The 25,204-nt window shown below is 39.6% G+C and overlaps 1 protein-coding gene across 5 annotated transcripts in view; it reads right to left on the bottom strand.

Annotated features, from left to right (window-relative positions):
* LOC146274026 (NACHT, LRR and PYD domains-containing protein 12-like) overlaps positions 1-25,204 on the bottom strand; it is a 55,968-nt gene that overhangs the window by 16,404 nt on the left and 14,360 nt on the right. For 2 of the 5 annotated variants that reach the window (XM_084704435.1, XM_084704437.1), the window contains one exon: positions 1,009-1,182. The exons of 2 other annotated variants lie outside the window; for them this stretch is intronic. In XM_084704435.1, the coding sequence (XP_084560561.1) occupies positions 1,009-1,182 (174 nt within the window). Of the gene's footprint in view, positions 1-1,008; positions 1,183-16,046; positions 16,221-25,204 lie in introns of all 5 variants that reach the window. One more of the 5 variants, XM_084704434.1, reaches the window with a different exon arrangement.

Genomic DNA, 25,204 nt, shown 5'->3' with positions numbered 1-25,204 from the left:
ATTATGTTTGACTTTTGATCTGAATTGGGTAAGGCTTCAACCTGTGGTCCAATGCTGTCTTCCAGCTAATACCTACCACCTCTAGGCCTCTTCAGGCCTCTGTTTTCAACACAAAATCTAGGCGGAAATAGAAACTTTCACTTTCCTTGTGTTCAAGCTTCTATTACTCAACACCAGTAGGACTGACAGGGGTCCTGACAACAGGGAACATAACTTCAGAGTGTCAGCTTTCAAAAGAGTCCATTTACATGCATGTACTCCAAATTGTTCAAGAACAGCAGTCAATTTAGTTTGGGTATGCTGTTTAGGCGTTTTTGGGCACATTTAATAGGAATAAGAAGGGGTTAAATGATAAAACGGCTTGCCATAGTCTGTAGAGTTGATGTGAACGCAATCACCAACGATTTCTCATAACTTCATTAACACTTCAAACACACATTTGAGACAACTCTGGCCGATTTACGACTGCTATTTCAAGTTCGGAAAGTCTTCTGAAGTTCAAAACAAATCCCAGAGGAGAAAACTTTCATGAATGCCGAATGTTTTCCTAAATCCAATTCAGAAGAAATTCCTTCTTAAACTCTTATTAACTGTGTTCGAGAATGAGGCCCAATATCTTTCCCACAAAATGTATAATGGTTGTATCTCATTCCTGACATGCAGTTTCAATATAACTAATAAGCAACCACATTATCTAAATCAAACATGCAACTGTGGCTCGAGATACCACAAAGAGTGCGGCTTGTTCATATTGGGAAACCACAAAGATTGTGGCTCGGGATACCGCCAAGACAGCGGCCTGTGTGTTTTGGATTCCAGCAAAGACTGCGGCCTATGTTCAGAAGGGTTTTATTACTTTTATTACGTGTATTATTGTTTTCATTGATTTTATGTAAAGCACCTTGAGCTGCAATTCTTGAATGAAATGTTCTATATAAATAAAGTTGTATTATTATTATTATTATTGAATGTGTAACTATTACTTATCCCTTGAAGATGATTACAGACCTCAGTGTCTCCAGTTTGCAGAGTGGATCCTCCAGTACAGCAGAGAGCAGCTTTATACCTGAATCCCTCAGGTCACTGTTGCTTAGATCCAGATCTTTCAGAAGGGAGGGGTTTGACTTCATAGCTGAACCCAGAGAAGCACAGCCTTCTTCTGTGAGGTGACAGCCTGACAACCTTTGGAAGGATCATGACAAGAAAGATTACAAACACTTTCTGCACAAACAACACGACCCTCCCTACCTCTCCGACTTTCTTCTCAACCACAAATACACTAAACCCCGGGACCAAGCTGACAGGCCTTTTTCAGTTGCCACACCTTCCCAAACCAAATTCTAACAGCCCTGCCATTATTCATAGAGGACTTCAAAACCCACCAAAATTCCTAATTGTAAGGTCAATATAGTACATAAAAGGATGTTCAAGAAATTCATTCCGGAAAGTTTTTTGGCAGATGTTGGAGATATTGACTGGACTGAAGTGTATGCTGCTAAGGAGCCTGAGGCCTCCTTAAATATTTTTATGGAAAGCTTCCTGAAGATTGTTGATAGGCATGCCCCTATGAGAAAGTGTATTGTAAAAGTGAGACCAGCTCCATGGCTGAATGAGACTATAAAGAGCCTCATGAAGGAAAGAGATTAATCAAATCAAATGTATTTGTATAGCCCTTTTTACACGCAAGCATGTCACAGAGGGCTTCACATAAGCCCATAGAACTGTCCCTCAACCAACCTAAACCCTCAAGGAAGACAGGGAAATTCTCCCAGAAAAACTCCCAACGGGAGAAAACATAGAAGAAGATGAAGCCAAATCTACATAGTAAAGTCTGGATTAGTGGAGGACAGATTCAAGTACTGTCAACTGAGAAATCAGATTACAAAACTGAATAGATCAATGAAAAAACTATATTACATGCAAAGAATAAATGCTGTAAAGCAAGGTGGTAAAGACCTCTGGAAAACCCTTTATGAAATAATGGGGAGACAAACAACTGGAGGGGCTTCCTTTGTGGAATCAGAGGGCATGTTTCTGACCAAACCATCTGATATAGCGAATTATTTTAATGATTTCTTCATAAATAAGATCCATGCACTAAGGCAGAATATGGACAATACTGATTCTAATTGTCTAAAGCTCATAAAAAATAATGTGATGTTAGACAAGACGTGCACTTTCCAGTTTAATAGTGTGGAGAGGCGCAAAGTAAGGAAGTTGTTGAAGTCCCTGCCCAAACACAGTTCAGCGGGTACTGACATGCTGGACAGTAAAGTACTTGGCCTGGCAGCTGACTATGTTTGCGGTCCATTATGTCAAATATTTAATGCATGCTTAATGAAAGGTGTTTTTCCCACTATCTGGAAAGAAGGTAAAATGATTCCATTACCTAAAGATGGCAGACTAGCACTCACTGGGGAGAACAGTAGACCTATCACTATTCTCCCAGTTCTTAGTAAGCTGATGGAGAGGATAGTCCACTCACAAATACAGGAATATTTTGACTGTAATGGCTTGAGCACAGATTTCCAACATGCTTATAGACATAATCATTCCACTTGTTCAGCCCTCACAGCAATGAGAGATGACTGGCTCAAGGAAATTGACAATTTAAAGATGACGGATGCAGTATTACTTGATTTTAGTGCGGCATTTGACATCATAGATCATAATCTACTTATTGGTAAACTAGAATGCTATGGATTTAGCAACGGGTTTATTACACTGGCAGCTGGTCTCACTCTAAGGTCTTGGACTGCGGGGTCCCACAAGGGAGCTGCCTTGGACCACTTTATATCAGAATCAGAATCAGAATTGGTGTTTATTCGCCATGAAAGTTTACACAGACAAATAATTTATTTTGACAGGAGAGCCTACCTAGGCAGCCATTATCGGCGCCAGTTATATGTCATCTTCACAAATGATTTACCATCAGTATTGTGTAAAGCAACTGTACAAATGTATGCTGATGATTCTACATTGTAGTATGCTGCAAAAACTGTCAGTGAACTGGACATTGTTTTATCAGCTGAGTTAAGTATGGTTTTTGATTGGATCAAGCAAAATAAGTTGGTAGTGAACATCTCGAAATGTTGTCTACACCAAAGATGAGTTTGAACTTGTCTGGGGAACCTGTAGAACAAGTAGATAAAGTAAAATTACTAGGCATAATAATAGATAGTCAGCTGTCGTGGGCAGAACATATTGATACCATAGTAAAGAAGATGGGTTGTGGTGTCTCTATGGTGAGGAAATGTCTTTCTTATGTCCCTACACACATTGTGGGACAGGTGGCTAAATCTTTAATTGTATGTCACCTGGATTATTGTGCACCTGTATGGTCATCTACATCTAAAGGTCAACTAAAGAAATTACAAACTGCCCAAAACAGAGCTACTAGGTTAGTATTACATTGTCCCATAACAACAAACACTGTTAGTATGCACCATCGACTCTCATGGTTAACGGTAGAGAACAGGCTGGTTTTCAATACAACTACATTTTTCAGAAACACTTCTCAACCAGTTTTCTTATAAAATCAAATTTTTAGGTGTGATCAGGTTCATTCTCATTTGACTAGGTCAGCTGATGATGGCCAAATGATGTTACCATTGTAGGGGAACTGTAGGGGGGTAAATTTTGTCCAAACAACCTAAACTAATTCCCCTACGGTTTAAAGGAAGATGGGAAACTGAACAGTGTATTAGCATGAACCAAATAATGCCAATACCAATAGAATTACAGTTATTTGACTCTATGGGTTAAATCAGAGCAAGAATGGTCAAAGTACGGTTAAATGAAATACGCATTTAATAACTTTGCAAATGAATGAAATCAATTACAAGGCAAACATGTTACAATATGAAAGCTTTCAATCTTACCTACTCTACCATGATCATTGTAAATCAGAGAGAAAGCAAGAGGTGAGCAAGGAGTAGGACAGTAGGACAAGGGAGAACTGAGGAGAAGGTCTCAGGAGATGAAGAATCCACAGAACAATGCATTACAATTCCCTTTATACACAAGAACAACCAATCAGACCACATCTTGAATGGGGTGTGAGTGAGAGCCATCACGTTGAGACCGTCCAGAAACTCCAGACTTTAGCATATGAGAGGTGGGGGCGGGTTTGACACCCAGCCTTACACCATGCCCAAAATCAAATGCTTTGAAGAGAACAGTTATTTATCGTGCCATCAATTATTGGAATAATTGCCCACTGGATACATGTAAAATTAATGGCAAAGTGTCTTTCAGGTACCATCTGAGAATGCACCATTTACTGTAGTGAGGAGGGAATGTACATATTTACTGTATTACAGTTTTTTACAATAACTTGGACACAAATTTCCGAACCTTGATGTCCTTTTTCAAAACTCTAGATACAAAACTCGAAACAGTCATTACTTGTAACACACACTGCCACATGTTCAAAGCATAGCATTGTATGTTCATATCTTTAAGACACCTTGCGCATGCAGAATCATTAGTTCAAAAAATGAATTTATCATGAAATACCATAGGAACATTCACTTAGATCATCCACACACAATATACCCATAGTTTCACCATGTAGTTGTTTGTACAATCATTAGATATTGTACTACAAAATGTGTGATCCATGTTTCATAAGACACTACATCACCATGGACAATGGACTAAGAGAAAATACTACAGACAGTGGAATCATTGAGCAAAATCAGAAATGTATTGATGAAATACATTTAATTACAGCAATTACAGTTTTTTTGTATCAAAGCAAAAATAATTAGCTACAAAAGAAAACTATGCTACAGTACTTGAACATGTACTGCAGTGTTCCTCACCTGGCTCAAAAAACAAACAAACAAAGCAAAATAAAGGATTGTTTGCTCTCCTATATTTCCATCACCCCTATCTTGTGGATTTGGCCACAAGTTTTCATTCACATCGCAATAGATGTTTTCATTTGACAAACATCTCTGAATGAATCTCCAGGCATAGCGAATCCAGGCATGACACTGGTCTGCCGTGATAGTAGTTGTATCCCTCATCCATGGCCTGGAGAAGAGGAACTTACATGTATCATAGATTTTGTAGTACAATATTTCATGAGGGTCACCTCCATGTGAAGAACAATTCCTCAATAGGGTTGAGGAAGGGAGAGTAGGGTGTCAAGTACAAGGCTATACATTGACAAAGCAATTATAGTACAAGGCACGCATGCCTACACGTGCTGCTGGTTTTCAAATCTGAAAACATTATGGTTTAGTCCAATTTGTTCATGTTTCATAGTAATTGGTGTCAATGGATCTCGTTATACTGAAACTTTCATGTTCTAAACTTGGAATATTTTTTGTCAGTTCCTGTAAAACTATGCGTTAAGAGTAATGCAACGGTTACTTATCATTTTGAGCAGTAGTATCAATTGACCGTTAGATCATTGTAATGTAAGGAAATGACAGACATTTCAGATGTTATGTGTGAATTTTAGGGCTGCAACAACGAATCGATTAAATCGATTAAAATCGATTATTAAAAGCGTTGGCGACGAATTTCATTATCGATGCGTTGTGTCGCGCGATTATTACACCACTCATTAAGTCGCGGAGATGTTTGAGTATTAAAAAAAAAGTTTAGTTGAGCGCGGAGCAAAACGGAGGTAGAGGAAAGACCCTCGGAGAGAGGTTGTTGAGTAACGTTGTTCTGAAACACATGGCGGAGATATCAGTACGACCTAAGTCATCCAATGTGTGGAAGCATTTCACACTAAATACGTCGAAAAGGTGTGTTAATTGACCGAGGTGAAGTTAGTTTCATATTCGACATTCGTCTCACATTCGGAAGACGCTACTTTGCAGCGTCGCGCTAGGGACCGGGTGAAAACTACCCATACCATTTTGAAAGATTTAGACCTTATAATATTTTTATGAATGTAAAACCTCAGACAGCAACCAGAGTATCTTAACAATGTCTAGTATACTTCCACAGCCTTTACTTTTTCAATTAAGTTTCAAATAAAATGATAGAAAATCACTAATCTTGGAAAATAGCTTAATCCTTGCTTAACTGTTTTCAAAATTGTGTCAAAAATCTTACATATACACCAGATTATTCTAATAAAGTATGGCCTACTTCCACAACCTTTCAATTTTCAAAAATGTTTTAAACAAAACTCAAATAAATTGCTCATCTCTGAAAATAGCATTAAATCCACGCTAATATTAATAACTTTTTCAAAATTGTGTGCCTGTAGTGCACATTCTGAAGATGTTTTGCACTGTGAATTTGCACTGTCAGTTCTGTTTTTGAATAAAGGGTTGGAAATTAATGCTTTTTTGTTTTTTATTCCGATTCATCGATTAATCGAAAAAAGAATCGACAGATTGATCGATTACTAAAATAATTGTTAGTTGCAGCCCTAGTGAATTTGCATTTTGAAATGGTGATGCTTTGATGTTTAGTTGTGTCATTTTGAACAGATGATTATAGTTCAATGAACAAATGGTCTAAGGTGAATGTGTATTGTATCCAAGCAATTGAAAATTAGCGTTTTGAAAAATTTGCATTTTGATCATCAGTTGTGAGTTTTGTGTCTAGAGTTTTGTAAAAAGGACATCAAGGTTCTGAAATTTGTGTCAAAGTGATTGTAAAAAACTGTAATGGAGTAATGAATGTGTGCTGTAATGATTTGTTCTGAGTGATTTCTGGTGATGTTTATAATGATGTCTACAATGTTTCTGCTTTTACATGATCATTGTTAAGTACGTTTTATTTGTTCTCTTTTTGTTGGACCCCAGGAAGATTAGCTTGTCCCACTTTGGTGACAGCTAATGGGGAACCTTTTAACAATAAACAATAAACTCTTTAACTCAGTCCAGATCTTTCCAATCTAGAGACGCGCGCATTCACATAAAAGGGGAGTGTTTGAACCGTATGTCCAATCTCAAACATGGACAAAACAAGAGCCGCATATTTCACGTAGGAGCAGACAATAATCTTACAAACTTTGTCTGCTCCTCTTGCGTGAAATATTGTAATGCAAACATCAGGAATACAGACATATAATACAGGCACAAAGCAACACAGTGCTGCCAAATCACAGTGACCCCTTCATCCTCTGCAAGGAACCTTGGGGTGACCATGGATGACGAGCTCTCCCTCACAGCCCACATTGCTGCAGTCTCCCGGTCGTGTAGATTCACCTTCTACAACATCCGGAAGATCAGGAGATACCTGTCTGAGCATTCTACCCAGCTGCTAGTCCAAGCACTTGTCCTCTCAAAGTTGGACTTCTGCAACTCGCTGCTCGCCGGTCTCCCAGCATGCACAACCCGCCCTCTCCAAAGGATTCAGAACGCAGCACCCCGCCTGGTCTTCAATCTACCCAGACGCTCCCATGTTACCCCGCTCCTCTTCTCCCTCCACTAGCTTCCCATCACGGCCCGTATAAGATTCAAGACCCTGGTACTGACCTTCCGAGCGGTGAACGGGACTGCACCCGACTACATCAAGTCTCTCCTCCAGCCTCACACCCCCACCCGCCACCAACGGTCTTCTTCTGACAACCGTCTGGTGGTCCCTCCGCTCAAGAGCGCCCTGTCCTAACACAATTTCTTCTCCTGTCTGGCCCCTCAATGGTGGAATCAACTCCCCACCTCCATCAGAGACACTGACTGTCTCCCCACATTCAAGAAAAGGCTTAAGACTCACTTATTCCAGGAGTACAACGGCACTTAGGAATGTTTGGCTGGACCTGATGTTTCCTCCAGGATCACAATGAGTCTTATTGAGAGACTTGTTGCTCTTGTTGGTTAGTTGTAACTGACTTAAAACTATTGTACTTGCTGTGCAATATATTTTTGTTGCTTGATTTTTTCCACAGGTACACCCTTGCACTTTTCGAGGTTCATGTTGTTTATTTGTATCTTATTTAACTACATGCTCTTATGGTTCTTTCCTTTGGGACTTATTTAGTTTTCACAATGTATGCTTCATGTTTTGATTACCCGCAATGTTTGGGGCTATCTCGTTGTTATGATCAGTGACCTATGCACTTTTGTAAAGCTCTCTTCTGGAAGTCGCTTTGGATAAAAACGTCTGCTAAATGAATAAATGTAAATCAAGAAGGGGAACCTGGCAGAAAATGACTTATTGATATCACTGCCCCAGGCAGAAGATGTGACCATAATTACACTTGTGCATTCCATAACGTAAGTGTTTGTTGCTGTATTATTGGGTGTGCTTTGCCTTCGGCAAGGGCACAACCATTGTTATCTCATATAAATACTAGAAAAGGCATTTCCTGCTGAAAATGCGTTGGAATGCTGAAATCTGAAATTATTTTTTTTAAATGGCTGAAAATACAGAAATGAGAAAATACCTGCAAGCTTAAATTAATTTTTGTGTGTGAGTCACACTAAAGAGGCAGTGTGGTAGCTGAACTGCATCATCTCACAAAGCTAAGTGCTTAAATACAATGCGGGAGAATAAGTTTGAACGTTGTGAAGCAATCAAAGAAAAAGTTGAATTTCAAGAGGCAGTGTGGAAGCTGAACTGCATCATCTAACAAAGCTAAGTGCTTAAATATCCTACAATGCGGGAGAAGCTGAAAGTTGAACTGTTAAACAGAAGAAGAAGTAGGCTAGCTAGTTGTAACAAGAATATTATAGTTTTAACAGCTGAAATTAGTTGGGATAGTAATATCAGTAGCAGATGTAGCCTATCATTGAGTGTGTTTACTCGTCTTTCCTAGTAGGATTCAATGTGTTGATTGAATAAAACATACTGCAGTAGGGCCGATACAGGAAGACACAGCGACACTTTGTTGCAGAAGGATGATGGTGCAAGTTTTGTCTGTGGAGCACAACGATTCATAAAAAGAATCATGTAGGCCTAGACGTGTTTGAGTAATCGCATAACTAATTACACATGTAAACGGAGTAACCGTATTATTGGCATAAACCGACAATTGCTATCGGGTTTCTCATGGTCAAGTGAACGCACTCAGTGGTGTAGTAGAACAAAACAGTACCATTAGCATAGTAGTTAGTAAAAGAGATATTAGCAGCATCTGCAGAATTAGTAGTTGTAGTAGTGGCATAAGATATAGCAGTATCGGTAGTGGTAGTAGTTGTGTTGTGGTGCTCTTAGTCTTTTAATGAGACAAGTTGATTGAATAGCTTGTCTTGTGTCTCCACTAATCAGCTAATACCAATCACCTGTGTTAGTGGCGCGTGTTTGTGTGGTTGCCACGGTGATGGTGCAGCTATGATTGCTAACGTTCTGAGGGCAGAGAATAACAAAAAATTAGTTAGAATCCACACCTCAAACAAGTTAACCTAGAGGCAAAACTATACGTCCAATCCAAAAAATATATAAAAATATTTTCCGAGACCCAAGACTCTGCCGAAACCAGAGATGTCCTTTATATGTCTGTGCGGTCAGAAATACGACTCTACCGGCAGTTTCTAAATCTTGTTATTTTTGGTTTCTCTGACGAATTTGTCACCAGATTTGCATTGGACTCTATGGGGCGAGAGTTGGACTTTGTCTCGCTTTCGTGGGGCTCTGAACAAATGTGTAAGTCTTTTGGATTCCACAGACAACTGTCTACGACCAGCACAAAATTAGCTATCTATTGATCCAAAAACGAAGCATGAAGAGCGAAAATTGTGGCAATGCTGGCAAACTATAAATACTTTTTGAAACTGATTTCGAAGCTCCCCTCCACTTTAAGCGTTTCAGTCTGCACTCTAGGCTTTCACGTACACACCCATGTAAATCTCAGAAAAGGTTTGAAAAAGTAATGAAACATAATCAGTGATATTAAAAAACGTTGAATAGATATTAAAAAAAAATTGTTAGTAGGGTTTTGTCAACATTTTAAAGTTTGAATGGTGGCTGTAGCTGAAGGATTGAGGAAGAAGAAGGATTTGAAAATTGAAGAAGTTTAAGAGGATGGAGAGGATTTGAAAAAAAAACTCAATAGGAAAACCATGTAAAAAAATTATGAATATTGATTTATATTAATTCAAGCATAAGAGGTACAAAGCTGAAACTGCTGAATTTGTTGATAGCTGAACGGTTTTAATAGCTGAAGATTTGAAGGCGCTGAAAGGTGTCGCGGAAGAAATAGAAGAATATGAAGAAGTTGAATAAAGATTCAAAGAAACAATTATTATTTTTATGGTTTATTTTTGCGCCCCTAAAGGCCATTGCACACTGAGTCCGAATTTTTCGTATGCGTTTTTTTCGTATTCGTCAGCCTAAAATTCGTCACGCACAGACACCTTGCACACTGAGTCCGATGCATATTTATTAAACGTTTGCAAAAAAACTGAAAAAATACTAAATGGATTCGTCAAGCAGTGAGGATGGTTTTGTTGCCCTCTCTCTTACTAAAAAGAGAACAATTAGGAGAAATAGGAAATATTGGGTCCATCCAATCCTGAAGTTGCGCAGAGAGGAAGGAGAGTTTCATCTCCTTATCAAGGAGCTCAAAAATTATCCGGAGAAATTAAAAATGTACCTCCGAATGTCAGTGGATCAGTTTGATGATTTGCTAGAACATAGGACACACACACACACACACAATATTGAAACAAACATTCAATACAACACAATCATTTTGTGTGCTATAATAATAGGCTATATGTATCATTTTAGGTATCTGAGCACTCATTGGGACTCATTCACCACCATCGGCAGCAGTTTTCGGTTGGGCATCAGCACTGTAGGGAAGAATGTGAGGGAGACTTGTGACCAAATCTGGCTGCAGCTTATGGACTGTCGCTACCAGGTGTATCAACTTGTCAGACGCCATTCTGGATTTTGTCGTTTGCTTGTACGGTGGCTCTGAATTGCCAAATAACCTATCAAAATGCTGGCTACGGATGCAAAAAACACAGAAAATCGAACCCGATCCGAACTTTTTTTTTACGGACGAAAGTTTCGGAGGCAGTGTGCAAGCGCGATTGACATAACGTGAGGTCGTATTTATTTTTTAACGTGCGAACATTTCGGATACGAATTTTGGACTCAGTGTGCAAGAGCCTTAAAGGTGACATGACATGAAAACTTCTTTTTATGAGGTTATTTAACATTAATATGAGTTCCCCTAGCCTGCCTTTAGTCCCCCAGTGGCTAGAATTTTTGATAGGTCTAAACAAAGCTCTGGGTGTTCTTCTCCGCCTTTGACAAAATTAAGGCTCAAATGCTCTGTTTGAAAATCTCCTCCAAGTGACGTAGATACGAGAAAGGTTACCTCCCCTCTCTCTGCTTTGCCCGCCCAGATCATCTGGCCCGCCCATGAGAAACTGAGCTACAGTACCACCGTGCAAGGGCAAGTGCAATATCGGTTTTTCCTGGAGAGACATCATGGCGAGCAAACACACGAAGCACAACAGTTGCTCAGTGCTTGGATGTACAAATGCAAGCACAAATCTTTATTTAATTCCTTCATCCGAGCCTCTGCACAACCAATATCTCAATTTTATTTTAGCTGGAAATGCGCCGACACAACTTCCAAAAGTTTTGCATGTCTGCGCCAAACATTTCAGCCACTACTGTTTCCTCAACTTCAGCCAACACAAAACTAGCCCTCCACCTCTGGATCATTACTAAATCTCCTTGGTCAAGCTACAAACCTTGGACAAGTAAGTTAACTAAAGCTATATCATTTTGTTGCTTTACTGTATATGGTTACCTAGCTTGCTAACCTTAGAATGTGGCTGTAACATTAGCTCTGCAGCTAACAGCTGAGTTACTGTTGCTAACGTAAAAATAAATGGCATCAAGTGTGTGTGTGTGAATACAAACGCTGTAACGCCAGTGTTGTACACTTCTTTGTTATTTGGATAACCGTTATGCTGTTGGTGTTATGGCGTGCGCAATATCCGCCTTTCCCCTCATTGAAATTATTATGAGTGTGCACCTCTGCAAACCAGGGTGATCAGATGAGAATGGGCAAATTCGAAGCATTTTACAGCAACGGGGCTACGAGCCAGCTGAGTTACTGTCGCTAATGTAAAGGTAGATGGCATCAAGTGTGTGTGTGAATACAAACGCTGTAACGCCAGTGTTGTACACTTCTTTGTTATTTGGATAACCGTTCTGCTGTTGGTGTTATGGCTCGCGATATCCGCCTTTCTCCACATTGAAATGACTGAGTGTGCACCTCTGCAAACCAGGGTGATCAGATGAGAATGGCTAAATTCGAGCCATCTTACAGCAACGGGGGCTACGAGCCATTGCGCTACATCCGTTGTAAACATTAGCGCATGTTGCCGCCCCTCTCCTCCTCATTAGCATTTAAAGCTACAGACACAGAAACAGCGCGTTTTGAGGAAAGCTGATTGTGGGACTACTTGTAGTGGCTATAATTCTGCACCATGGCTGAATTTCGGGAAAGACACTTCAGATACAGTATTAGGGGACCACTAAGGCCTATATAAAAGCATCCAAAAACAGCATGTCATGTCACCTTTAAGGCTCATTCAATATTTGGACTACATAGACAACGTCGATGTCAAAACTAAAAGGTTCGTCTTGGTCACGATTGCGTTGGTTCTATTGGGATTTATGTTCTGTTGCACGGTTTAGGTTTTAATTAAGTTTTTCTGGCAAAAGTTAAGCTAACGGTGGCTAACTTGCTAGCCACAGTCACTGACGCTACTAACGTCACTAACGTCATGAAAACTCGCGTGACTACTCTAGCAGAACATTAGTTTAGCAGTTTGTTAACTTCTGGGAGATAGCTAGGCTAACTGCTTTACTGCAAGGCAGCTGCAGAAACGCCACAAGTGAAGAGGCCTGGGTGATAACTATTTGCTCATTTTACTTTGTGATATGACACACAATTGTGATGTGTAATGTACAATATAAGCTGATATTATTAAGGGAGTACATCTACTTTCGGAAACAGTAGCTAGTCTACTATTTCATTGAAGAATTAGCATCATGACATTAGCCTCTGTTGCCCGGGCAACACATACTACAGCGGTCTATGATGCATCTGTTTTCAATCGTTAAAATAAACATTACTCACAAATACATTTTCGTTGTAGGATTTATTATGACATTAGATTACAAGTAAACGATGTGTGGGTGAAATTATCATGACCTTTGGTTTCAAACCAGTGTAACTCACTGCAACGCTGTAGCCTAGTCTAGTAGCTAACAAAAACATCTCTACAGTACAGGCACAGCTGTTTACAGGAAGTCAATCGGCGGCACATAACCAACACTACCCTTCATGAGCGGCGCTAGGGAGGGGAATTGGGATACTTTTGAAGTGTTGCCGCGGGTTGAATATTTTGCCGCGGGTAGACGTATTTTGCATGCAAATTACATTAATATCTTATCATAAAAATCCATATTTTAAATGAGAATTTATTTAAACCCAAATCCTACCAAACTGACTCCAGATCAGCATGTACACACATGGACATGGGACACGCCCACATACACACATGCACTGTGTGTGTGCACACATGCCTAATGCTCTCAGTCTCCTGAGAAAACCTCCTGAAAACTGGCATACTAAACAATTGGTGTTACTTTGTAGATATTACAATAGATTTGGCAATGACAGCAATGCTGTTGGACTTTAAAAGCAGTGTATATGGTTTGGCAGGGGCATATTTTGAGTTCTGACATTGGGCTGGTTTGGGGCTGGTTTTGTCACACAGACCTGGCAACCCTGCTCACAGCCCAACGGAGAGTTCTCAGACTCATATTCTGACTAGAAAATTATTAGTATGACAACGTTAGGCTAGAATTGCGCAGCTCCCCCTATTTTTCAGTTAGCAGATGGTACTATTTGAATCGCGATCCCATCTGAGATAGCTATATGCCCGTTAAAGTCGTTAGAATAAGCTTCAAAGGTTTTTTTTTTATTAATGAATAAATGAGTAGGCTAAATGCCTGAAAATATCACAAGAAGGAAAAAACTTAAAATTATGTTTAAGTCATAGATATTAGGTCCAGTTTTACACTGGTATGCCAAATGTTTTCGTTTTGATTCAACTATGAGGCTGCTCCCTCTTGCAGGGGAAATGAGAAGACAACTATTTCATTCTACTCTTCACTCTTAGTATTTTGAGTTGTAAATGAGCAGAAAAAAATTATGCTTTTAAATCTATGTAATCTTTATCAATAATAAGTAGGCTATGCATTTTTTATATAAAATATAGCCTACAGAAATATCAGTTGTAAAAATGTCATTAAAAAACTGACCTCTGTGCAACCCACAACCGGCAAGCACGACATTGTACCCTCTCTAGTGTTAAATTAGTATTCTTTAATAAATTACCACAGCATATAGTTCTCGCGCATGTTTTCCCCTTTGTTCTGTCTCAACCCCTGAGCCGGGTTCGTGACCAAGATGTTCCTCCAGCTGTTTATTTTAAGTAATACTTACTTTTTCCAGCCTTTTATAGCCTCCGTCCCGTCCAGATCATGCATAGCTACAATTCACATGATGAGATCCAAACTATCAATTAATATATTATCATGTTGAAAGTGTGTTATTGTGACATGAAACTGAAACGATTAATTCACCAATGAGATACAGTAACACACTACATGCTTTGGTATGTTTGGGAATGGTAGGCACAGTAGTGACCACAGACATACTACTCCTCATGATACTGGTTCAGACAGTAGTGACCACATACACAGTACTCCTCATGGAATACTGGTTCAGACAGTAGTGACCACATACACAGTACTCCACATGATACTGGTTCAGACAGTAGTGACCACAGACATACTACTCCTCATGCAGTACTGGTTCAGACAGTAGTGACCACATACACAGTACTCCTCATGGAATACTGGTTCAGACAGTAGTGACCACATACACAGTACTCCTCATGATACTGGTTCAGACAGTAGTGACCACATACACAGTACTCCTCACGCAGTACTGGTTTAGACAGTAGTGACCACATACACATTACTCCTCATGGAGTACCGTAATTTTCGGACGATAAGGCGCACCGTTATATAAGCCGCAGCAGCTAAATTGAATGATGTGTACATATTAGAGCTGTCAAACGATTAAAATATTTAATCGCAATTAATCACATTAATGTCATAGTTAACTCGCGATTAATCGCATTTAATCGCACATTTTTATCTATTCTAAATGTCCCTTGATTTCTTTTTCATCCATTCTTTTTTCAAATTTTGATGAGTCCACCTACAGGACCAACTAATGAACAATACAGATGCTTAGCATTCAGAGCCCTCAAACTAGACTTTAGGCTTTCTTATCACCCTGGGAAGAGTGAGCATATGTTAAAGACTAGAAGATGTGGGAGGTTTGTTTGTTTTAAGGAGATACTGTGTGACAAGGACTAGGTGGAGACGCAAGGTCTGGTGACCATCTGCTTGACACCTATGTGAAGGAGCTTTTACAACATCAGGAGATCCTGTTGTGTTTTTTTATCCAGGGCTGATGTTGTAAACACGCACACACATACACACACGCACGATACCTCTGGGATAAATCACAATGACAACTGGTTCAGACAGTAGTGACCACATACACAGTACTCCTCATGATACTGGTTCAGACAGTAGTGACCACATACACAGTACTCCTCATGATACTGGTTCAGACAGTAGTGACCACATACACAGTACTCCTCATGATACTGGTTCAGACAGTAGTGACCACATACACAGTACTCCTCATGATACTGGTTCAGACAGTAGTGACCACATACACAGTACTCCTCATGATACTGGTTCAGACAGTAGTGACCACATACACAGTACTCCTCATGGAATTATTGAACTCTATTATGGGACTCATCTCTGGTGAGGATGAGTTCACCTCCAGGTGGGAAGTTGACCATCTGATGAACTGGTGCAGCCAGAACTATATGGAGCTCAACCCTCTGTAGACAGTGGAGTTGGTTGTGGATTTCAGAAAGAGCCCGGTCCCACTCAGCCCAATACAGTTCCAATGTAACCAATAAGCAACCACACTATCTAAATAAATAAAAAATATGATTCAATGTGTAACTATTAATTGTCCCTTGAACATGATTACAGACCTCAGTGTCTCCAGTTTGCAGAGTGGATCTTCCAGTACAGCAGAGAGCAGCTTCATGCCTGAATCCCTCAGGTCACTGTTGCTTAGATCCAGTTCTCTCAGAAGGGAGGGATTGGTCTTCAGAGCTGAAGCCAGAGAAGCACAGCCTTCCTCTGTGAGGTGAAGGGCTGACAGCCTGTAGAAGGTTATGTAATATAATTTTAGGATGTGTTTACAATTAATGTTTTAAAGGTGGTTCATTGATATGAAACATGATGGAACTAGAGAGGGTACAATTTCTGGAGAAATTGTAGGGTGTGCTTGCTTGCTTTAGTTGCAGGTGGGTCCGTTTTCCCTTCTAGTGATATTTTTATATTTCAATCAAGCATTTAGCCTACTCATATTTAGTACTCATATTGCATAATTCATTAAGAACAGCCTTTGAAACAAGGAACCCCCTTTGAAACAAGCTACTGTAACAACGTTGTCACTGGCAGTATTTCAGATGGAATTGTGATTCAAATAGTACCGTCTGCTAACTGAAAATAAGCCCCCCAAAACGTAAATAAGTTTGAAAAATAAGTTTCAAAAATAACTTAACACAGTGTGTCTTTTTACAGTGTATTTGTTACCATTCGTATTGTTGATCAGCAGAGAAATAGTTCACCAAATACTTTGAACTTCATAGACTTGGAACGTTCTTTAGGCTTCAAATCAGCTGACGTCGCTAAGCAACAGAGTACGCTGGGGTTGAAAAGTTACCGGACTACTTGCGGAGTGCCATGAAAGACGTGAATCCGAGGCAAAAAGGCCACTTCCCTTGACAGCTGTCAAATATGCATAGCAACGGTCAAATATGAGAAAATTGTTCACCGCAGAACGTTGGGAAGCCCCATTCAAGTGAATGGAGCATTCTACAGTATTAAGAACAGCCGTGTAATAAGACATAATAAAGTTTAGCCATAGCTGTGGCATTGAAGACAGTACTGTAGCCTACTACACTGCCAGTGTAGCGAGCCGAGTCTGTGACTCTGTGGCTAACGTCAAAACAAGACGCAGTCTCACTCAAATTCCAAGTTTTACACAAATAACAAACTATGCTGACCCGCTGGCTGTCTTTGCAATCGCCATATCTTTAAAACACTGCTGTCCATTTAGATGTAGAATTGACCCTGGTACGAAATTAAGTAAATACTCACCACACGCAGATCGACAGTTGACTGAGTGTCAACACTGTTGACAACATTGCTTCTGCAATCGTCAATGGAGGCTGACAGGCTCTCACGTAGCAAACAAATCAACGTTTTTACAGCAACCTATATTAAAATCTCACCACCTGGCTGTTTTCACAATAGTCATATCGTCATAACATTTCCCTCTTTCTGTTTTTTCGTTTAAAATTGAACTATAAAATTAGCTAAAAAAAATACTACTATATGAGGCTTTGTAGCATGGCTGCCGCCTAAAAGACTAGGCGGTCTCACGGGCGACCTGCACTCGCTCAAATTTCAAAGACTGTCACGACCTAAATCAAAAATCCGAGATTGCAGTTCCACTCAAAATCGCTTTCTCTACAAAGCCAAATGGTTTTGATTTTTTGTGGGTGGTATTTTTCACTCCTAATCCAAGCTCCAATTTGCGAGCTAGAAAGTCTTTATCAAGTTGTATCCATGCATCGTTGCTAACGTGTGTTGACGTGGTGACGTAGCTAGCACAGGTTACCCTTCGTCGAAAAAAGGCACGTTGTCCCCACAAAAACGTTGTAACCTCCTAAACTGTGCAACGGAACGTAAATCCGTATAGAAGCAATGCAATCGCTACCAAGACTAAACTTTTGACACCACCGTTGTCTACGTAGTCCAAATATTGACTGAGCCTTAGGGGCGCGAAAATAAACAATAACTAGAAAAGGCTGTTCCTGCGAAACAGCAGTGAGAATGCTGAAAACCTGAATGGGAATAGCTGACCATGCTAAAAAAGCTGAAAATTGTGAAAATGTTCAGAAAGTTATAAGCTGAAGCTTCAAAGCGACCGAAAGGTATTTTAAATAGGGGCTGGAGCCGGACGAAGGCATAAAACTACAGAAAAGAGAAGAAAAATGCTAAACAAAGTGAAAAAAATCAGAAAGAAGAGAAACAATGCATAAAAATGTGAACATTTAGCAAAAAAATATTTGCTGGAGTTTCAAAAGGCCTGAAATGTATGTTAGAAAGGACCTGCAGCAAGATGAAGGCAGAAAAGTACAGAAAAGAGGGGAAAAATGCTGGCAGTACTGGCAGTTGGAAGATACTGCTGTGAAATGTATTTTTGAAAGGACGTGGAGCAAGATGAAGGCAGAAAACGGAAGAAAAGAAGAAGAAAAATGCAAAACAAAAAGGGGAACATTTCAGAAAGATGAGCTGCAGGAAAATGTGAAAATTGAGCAGAAAACCAGTTGCTCAAGTCTGGGTTGAACTAATTTGAAGGTAAGAGGACAACACTGGAATGACTGGAACTTGCTGGAAAAACGTAGCAACCGCTGGTCATTGGCAACAGACTGGCAACATTTCTAACCTAGAATCTCAAAACGGAGGAGAAACTTATATGCGTGCCTGCACACCCAGTCCTGTTTAGACACTTAATTTAAGATTACATCAAAATAATAATTCATAGTGCAGGGTTGCTGATGTTGTCGTTGTCCCTGGTGAGTTTTTTTTATAGTAAATAAAAAGATCATGCAACATCTAACCTGCAGATCATTTCTTGCAAGTGTGTCAAAGTGGAATGTATTAACACCGTAGGCTTGAATAATAACCGAAGGCGTGAAGCTAGAGAGGATGCAATGGAAGATTTCCTACATAAGCTAGATGTACAACTTCAAATTGAAAACGGAGAAGATATTTAGAGTTTGCACAGAAACCTTAATTCTTTAAAAAGTATAAAAGTGAGAAATACCAGAAGTCATAGCCATCATTCCTGAAGGAGCTGAACGTTTTGATACCAAAATTGTAGGAATTGGTGAAAGTATGCAGGACTAGTTAAAGGCCAAAAAGCGGTGAAAGAACTGAGATGTTGAAAAGCAGCATTCTCACAAATAGTTAAATTTCAAGAGGCAGTGTGGAAGCTGAACTGCATCAACAAAGCTATAAGAGCTTAAATTACCTACAATGCGGGAGCAGCTGAAAGTTGAACTGTTAAACAGAAGAAGAAGTTGGCTATCGTTGTAACAAGAATATTATAGTTTTAACAGTTGAAATTATAGTTGGGATAGTAATATCAGAAGCAGATGTAGCCTATCATTGAGTACGTTTACTCGGCTTTCTTAGTAGGATTCAATGTTTTGATTTAAAGGAAACATACAGCAGTAGGGCTGATACAGGAAGACACGGCGACACTTTGTTGCAGAAGAATGATGGTGCAAGTTTTGTCTGTGGAGCACAACGATTCATAAAAAGAATCATGTAGGCCTAGACGTGTTTGAGTAATCGCATTACTAATTACACATGTAAACGGAGTAATCGTATTATTGGCATAAACTGACAATTGCTATCGGGTTTCTCATGGTCAAGTGAACGCACTCAGTAACGTAGTAGAACAAAACAGTACCATTATCATAATAGTTAGCAAAATAGATATTAGCAGCATCTTCAGAATTAGTAGTTGTAGTGTGGCATAAGATATAGCAGTATCAGTAGTGGTAGTGATGGGCTGCTCGGTACTACAGTGTCGATACTGTCCCGACACATTCAACACTCACTGCATCGGAACAACGTTTCGAGACAGGTTTTAAAACACTTCCGGTCACGTGGCAAAATGTTTCGAAACGTTTTGTGACGTGATCTTGAACGAAACCTGTGTCGCACTTGCCAAAAGACTCTGATGTGTCGGGGTATAAAATGAGGCGGCAAAGCCAAAGGTTTTGAATGTGTGAGACCTTGGTTGAGAGATTTGTGAGAGTTTGAGAGAGATAGAGTTTGAGACAGTTTGAGAAATATAGAGAGAGTTTGAGACAGTTTGAGAGAGTTTGAGAGAGTTTGAGAGAGATTGAGAGAGTTTGAGACAGTTTGAAAGAGATTGAGAGAGTTTGAAAGAGTTTGAAACAGTTTGAGAGAGATTGAGACAGTTAGAGAACGTTAGAGAAAGTGAGTTACTTGTGTGCCATTAGCGAAATCCTGTTTGTTCATTTGTCTGTTTGTGTGCTGTTGTGTGTTTTTTAATGTATTTTTTTATATATGTATAGATATTATCCGTATTAGCTTCAGTGTAGTTATTCATAGTTTAGTGCTGCCTTAGTTAGTTAATTGTGTGTTTCCATAGTTTGTTTATATTCAGTATTAGTTGATAGATAGTTTGATAGATAGTTCAGATAAATAGTGTAGATAGTTTGTAGTATAGAGCCAACAAGAGACAAAGGTCCCATGTGTGGGAGCACTTTGATCTGGTCTCCCCTAACAAGGTGCAGTGTTTGCAATGCCCTATGAATTCATGACACACATCCACCCAAAATCCATACTCGACTAACAATATATATTTTTGGCCTTCATTTTGGTTTGGAAACAATGCAAAAGATGTATGAATATACATATGAAAATGTATATTTTTTGTTTACCGTCTCAAACTGTTCAAAAACCATGCTTTGGGCCATTTATATTTTTGAATGAGAAAGATCTCTCTGGTATTCGATACCACACTGTCTGCATTGCAGAACGGCAATAATTCCGCTTAACCACACAGCTCATCACACAACCTATGTGGAATTTGCTATAAAACTGTTGGTTATGCCAAACTCGTAAATGCCAGCAGATATTGCTGTTGGGTAAAGGTTTGAGCGTTTCAAAGGCCCCGACTCAAACGTTTCAATTGTCTCGGTGTTTCGAAAAGCCTCGATTTGCCCATCACTAAGTAGTGGTAGTAGTTGTGTTGTGGTGCTCTTAGTCTTTTAATGAGAAGAGTTGACTGAATCGCTTGTTGTGTCTCCACTAATCAGCTAATACCAATCACCTGTGTAAGAGACTGGCGCTTGTTTGTGTGGTTGCCACGGTGATGGTGCAGCTATGATTGCTAACGTTCTGAGGGCAGAGACTACCAGAAATTTAGCAAGAATCCACACCTCAAACAAGTTAACGTTGACGCAAAACTATACGTCCAATTCAAAAAATAAAGATATTTTCCAAGACTCCCTGAAACCAGAGATGTCCTTTATATGTCTGTGCGTTCAGAAATACGACTATAACGGCAGTTTATAAATGTTGTTATTTTTTGTTTTCTGTGACGAATTTGTCACCACATTTGCATTGGACTCTATGGGGCGAGAGTTGGACTTTGTCTCGCTTTCGTGGGGCTCTGAACAAATGAGTAAGTCTTTTAGATTCCACAGACAACTGTCTACAACCAGCACAAAATTAGCTATCTATTGATCCAAAAACGATGCATGAAGAGCGAATATTGTGGCAATGCTGGCAAACTAGAAATATGTTTTCAACGACATCCATGTAAATCTCAGAAACGGTTTGAAAAAGTCATGAAACATAATCAGTGATATAAAAAAAAGTTGGATATATATCAAAAAGCTGAATTATATAAAAATAGTTTAGGGTTTTGTCAACGTTTTAAAGTTTAAATGGTGGCTCTAGCTGAAAGAAAGAAGGATTTGGAAGTTGAAGAAGTTTTAAGAAGTTTGAAAGGATTTGAAAGAAAACTCCATTGGAAACCCATGTTAAAAATATTATGAATATTGATTTATATTAATTCAACCATAAGAGGTACAAAGCTTAACATACACAATAATATATATGTGAGATTACAATGGTTGTGCTCGCCGAAGGCGTGTGCACACCCAATAACAACTGATGCTGTTTGCAGTGAGGGTAGAGAATTAGGCTGAGTTTGTAGAATGTTGAGAGGTTGAAAAAAGCGGAACTGTTGGGATCTGTATTAACTATTTCTGAGGGTGATGACCCAGGAAGGTCAGTTGACCATTTCGGATGGTCAACTTCAGGAGTGTTATGACTTCCTGACTTGGAGAGACTTACAGGATGAGAGTTCTTAATCACTGGGGGAAAAGAACTTTGGGACAGCAGGTTCTGAGGCTGTCTTGTTCAACTATGATTGTATTGTTTTAGGACTGAGCTAATGATAGGAAGACGCTGAAAACAGATGTATGTCTGTTCTTTAGTCCAGGATATCATTGTGTAGGAGGAGTGTGTTCAATGTTTATATTGATTGATTGTTGTTTAGAATGACCAGGGGTCTCATTTATAAAACTGTGCCTAGGATTCATACTAAAAGTGTACGTACCTCCAAAAGCCTAAAATGGCGTATGCCCCAAAATATTCAGACTTATAAAACCGTGCGTACGCACACCTATACGCGATGTTCCCTTTATAAATCACAGATTACCCACAAGTGTGCGTACGTGAATCAGCATTTTACCCCGCCCTGAACACGCCCATTTTTTTACCATAAATGGTCAATGCAAAGCACCTCATAAATGCTAATCCAGTATATTAATGGCCCTGGCATGCGATTGTTCTTACGTTACGGTGAATCATGGCGTCAGGTGTGAAAAGAACGAAAAGACTTCTCAGACAGTGACATTAAAATACTTGTCGGCAAGGTTGAGGCCCGAAAACAGCAGCGGGATCACCAATTATTAAAAAAACAGTGCGAGGTAAAAATTTGAAAACAAAAGCGTAGCCGAATAAGTAAAGACATGTTTATTCATGCTGGTTTTGTTATGAACAGTGTTAAAGTTTGGACTGATAACGAGGACGTTGTGTAGCGATTGCGCGGGAGCTTAACGGCTGTATTTCCAGTTTTTTACATATGATGATATATACACAGTTTTAAAGAAATGTATTTAGTTATACACTGTGTTCTGCAGTTATCTAAAAGGTAGGATATGTGATGTTATCCTATTCTATGGTGTCGGGCCATCTCCTCCTCCTACTCCCTAGTGGACAATGTGATTGTGAGACAGCGCTGAATGACAATGAGTAAATGAGTGTTGAACTTCACAGGGATCTTCTCATACAAAAACATCAGCTATGCCCATCGAGTGTCTGGTTCCTTGGGAAGATGATGAAAAGTGTCAGCATTTCAAGTACAGCCTGGAACACTGATGGTCCATTTTCAATATACTTAAAGCACTTTCAAACGTTCTCCTTTGTTGTTTGCGTGGAAGTACACAGAGCAGCGCGCAGCTAAACTAGTGTCTGAGATCCTGGGCCAGAACACCAGAGGGCTGGTCTGTATAAATGTTGGGGCGTGACAAATACAGCGTTTTCAAAACCGATCGTTTTACAGCTGCAGTTTCAAGTTGTGAGATTTTAGATAGGAAAAAGGAAAAAGGTGTCAATCAGTGTGTGAATTACAACCCCCTTAATTAAGACTTGGACCCCCCCCCCCCCCCATCCCCCCCCCCCCCCCAAAGAGGTAAAATCAACAGGTCGGGGGGTTGATACATTTATATATTGTGCTTACCTGTAGTCATATTACTTTACACCCTGAAAAAGAAGTTGACCCCCCTGATTGTCATTGTATAATTCGCACTCTGGTGTCAACGGACTGAGGTTCACTGTATGTCCATTTTACATTTACATTACATTTAGTCATTTAGCAGACGCTCTTATCCAGAGCGACTTACAGTAAGTACAGGGACATTCCCCCCGAGGCAAGTAGGGTGAAGTGCCTTGCCCAAGGACACAACATCATTTTGGCACGGCAGAGAATCGATCCCGCAACCTTCTGATTACTAGCCCTACTCCCTCACCGTTCAGCCATCTGACTATTTTACACACCAAACTGTCATTTTTCAACTATGACAAGGTCAAATCGGTTTTGCAATCAAATCCCCCTTTAAGACAGTTGAATCAAATACAAAATGGCTGAAAGGGGTGTGTTTATGTAAATGTACACATTGCCTCAATATGTTTGTGTCACTAAATCAAATGTAATTTTGAATGATGGTTTTTCAAACCAAATAGGCTTTAAGGTGACACCCCCCTGAAGTACCCTGCAAAGCTTCACCTTGATATGTGAAAATATGACTTAATTACAGCTGTTTGAGCTTGGACCAAATCTGACAATGCTTGCCATAGGAGAAACGTATTATTTTATTATCCAGTTACTGAACGTAGTAAAGTCCAGATCTGGGAATGGCTCAATTGGATGAGATGCTGTGCTGGTTAACAAAGGGTTGTAGGTTCAATACCAGTCAAAGGCATTTCTTTTTTCATAACAACGCTCCGATCATCTGTTTAGCGAGACTGTGTAAACCACTGCAAAACAAGCCAGGTTTACCACAGTAGCTAGCTAATTGGAGTCTACGCATGGTAGTGTCAGATTCACAACCAAGTTAGCTTTAATGAAGTATATTGATTGTTCAGTAACCTAAGCCAGGACAAATCACCACTGATGCTAGGCATGATTTGAAGTTCCCTTCCATGACAAGTTTTGGCACCCCAAGCAACCTTTTTAAAGCACTATGAGTAAGCTATTCTTTACAGCAGCAACCCAGTTATCCCGTTGTCCCGTTTTTATGTCCCATATATAAATAGGACTAAATTACAGCAGTTTGAAATTCAACCAAATCTGACAATGCTTACCATTGGAGAAATGTCTTATTTTCTGATACAAAAACTGAACAATCAAATGTCTGAGTCTATGAATGGCTTAGTAGGATGAGACACAGTGCTAGTGTGTGAAGGGTGCAGGGTTCTGATCCAGTCAGAATTATTTTTTTTTAAATTCTGACAGAAATTACAGTTTCAAGTCTTCTGGTTAATCCCAGTGTAACTATCTATGATGTCAATTTTACAACATTTTGCCATTTTGAAGGAGGAATCCACTATTGCTGCTTGCAGCTATATTTGTTGCTTGCTTTTTCTACAGGTACACTCTTGCACTTTTTGAGGTTCATGTTGTTTAATTTGTAACTTGTTTAACTACATGCTCTTATGGTTTTTCCCATTGGCACTTATTTGCTTTTCACAATGTCTGCTTCATGTTTTGGCTACCCGCAATGTTTTGGGTCTATCTCGTTATGATCAGTGACCTATGCACTTTTGTAAAGCTCTCTCTTGGAAGTTTAGATAAAAGCGTCTGCTAAATGAATACATGTAAATGTAAATATGGTAAGAGCCTGGTAACACCATGGAAACAAACACAGCTTCCTTTTACAGTACAGTTTCAGTTTACTTA

This window comes from Hypomesus nipponensis, chromosome 9 (genome assembly GCF_054491055.1).
Source record: "Hypomesus nipponensis isolate SF chromosome 9, ASM5449105v1, whole genome shotgun sequence".
NCBI lineage: Eukaryota > Metazoa > Chordata > Actinopteri > Osmeriformes > Osmeridae > Hypomesus > Hypomesus nipponensis.
The sequence above is the reverse complement of the archived record's forward strand: the minus strand, read 5'-3'. Positions and strand labels throughout refer to the sequence as shown.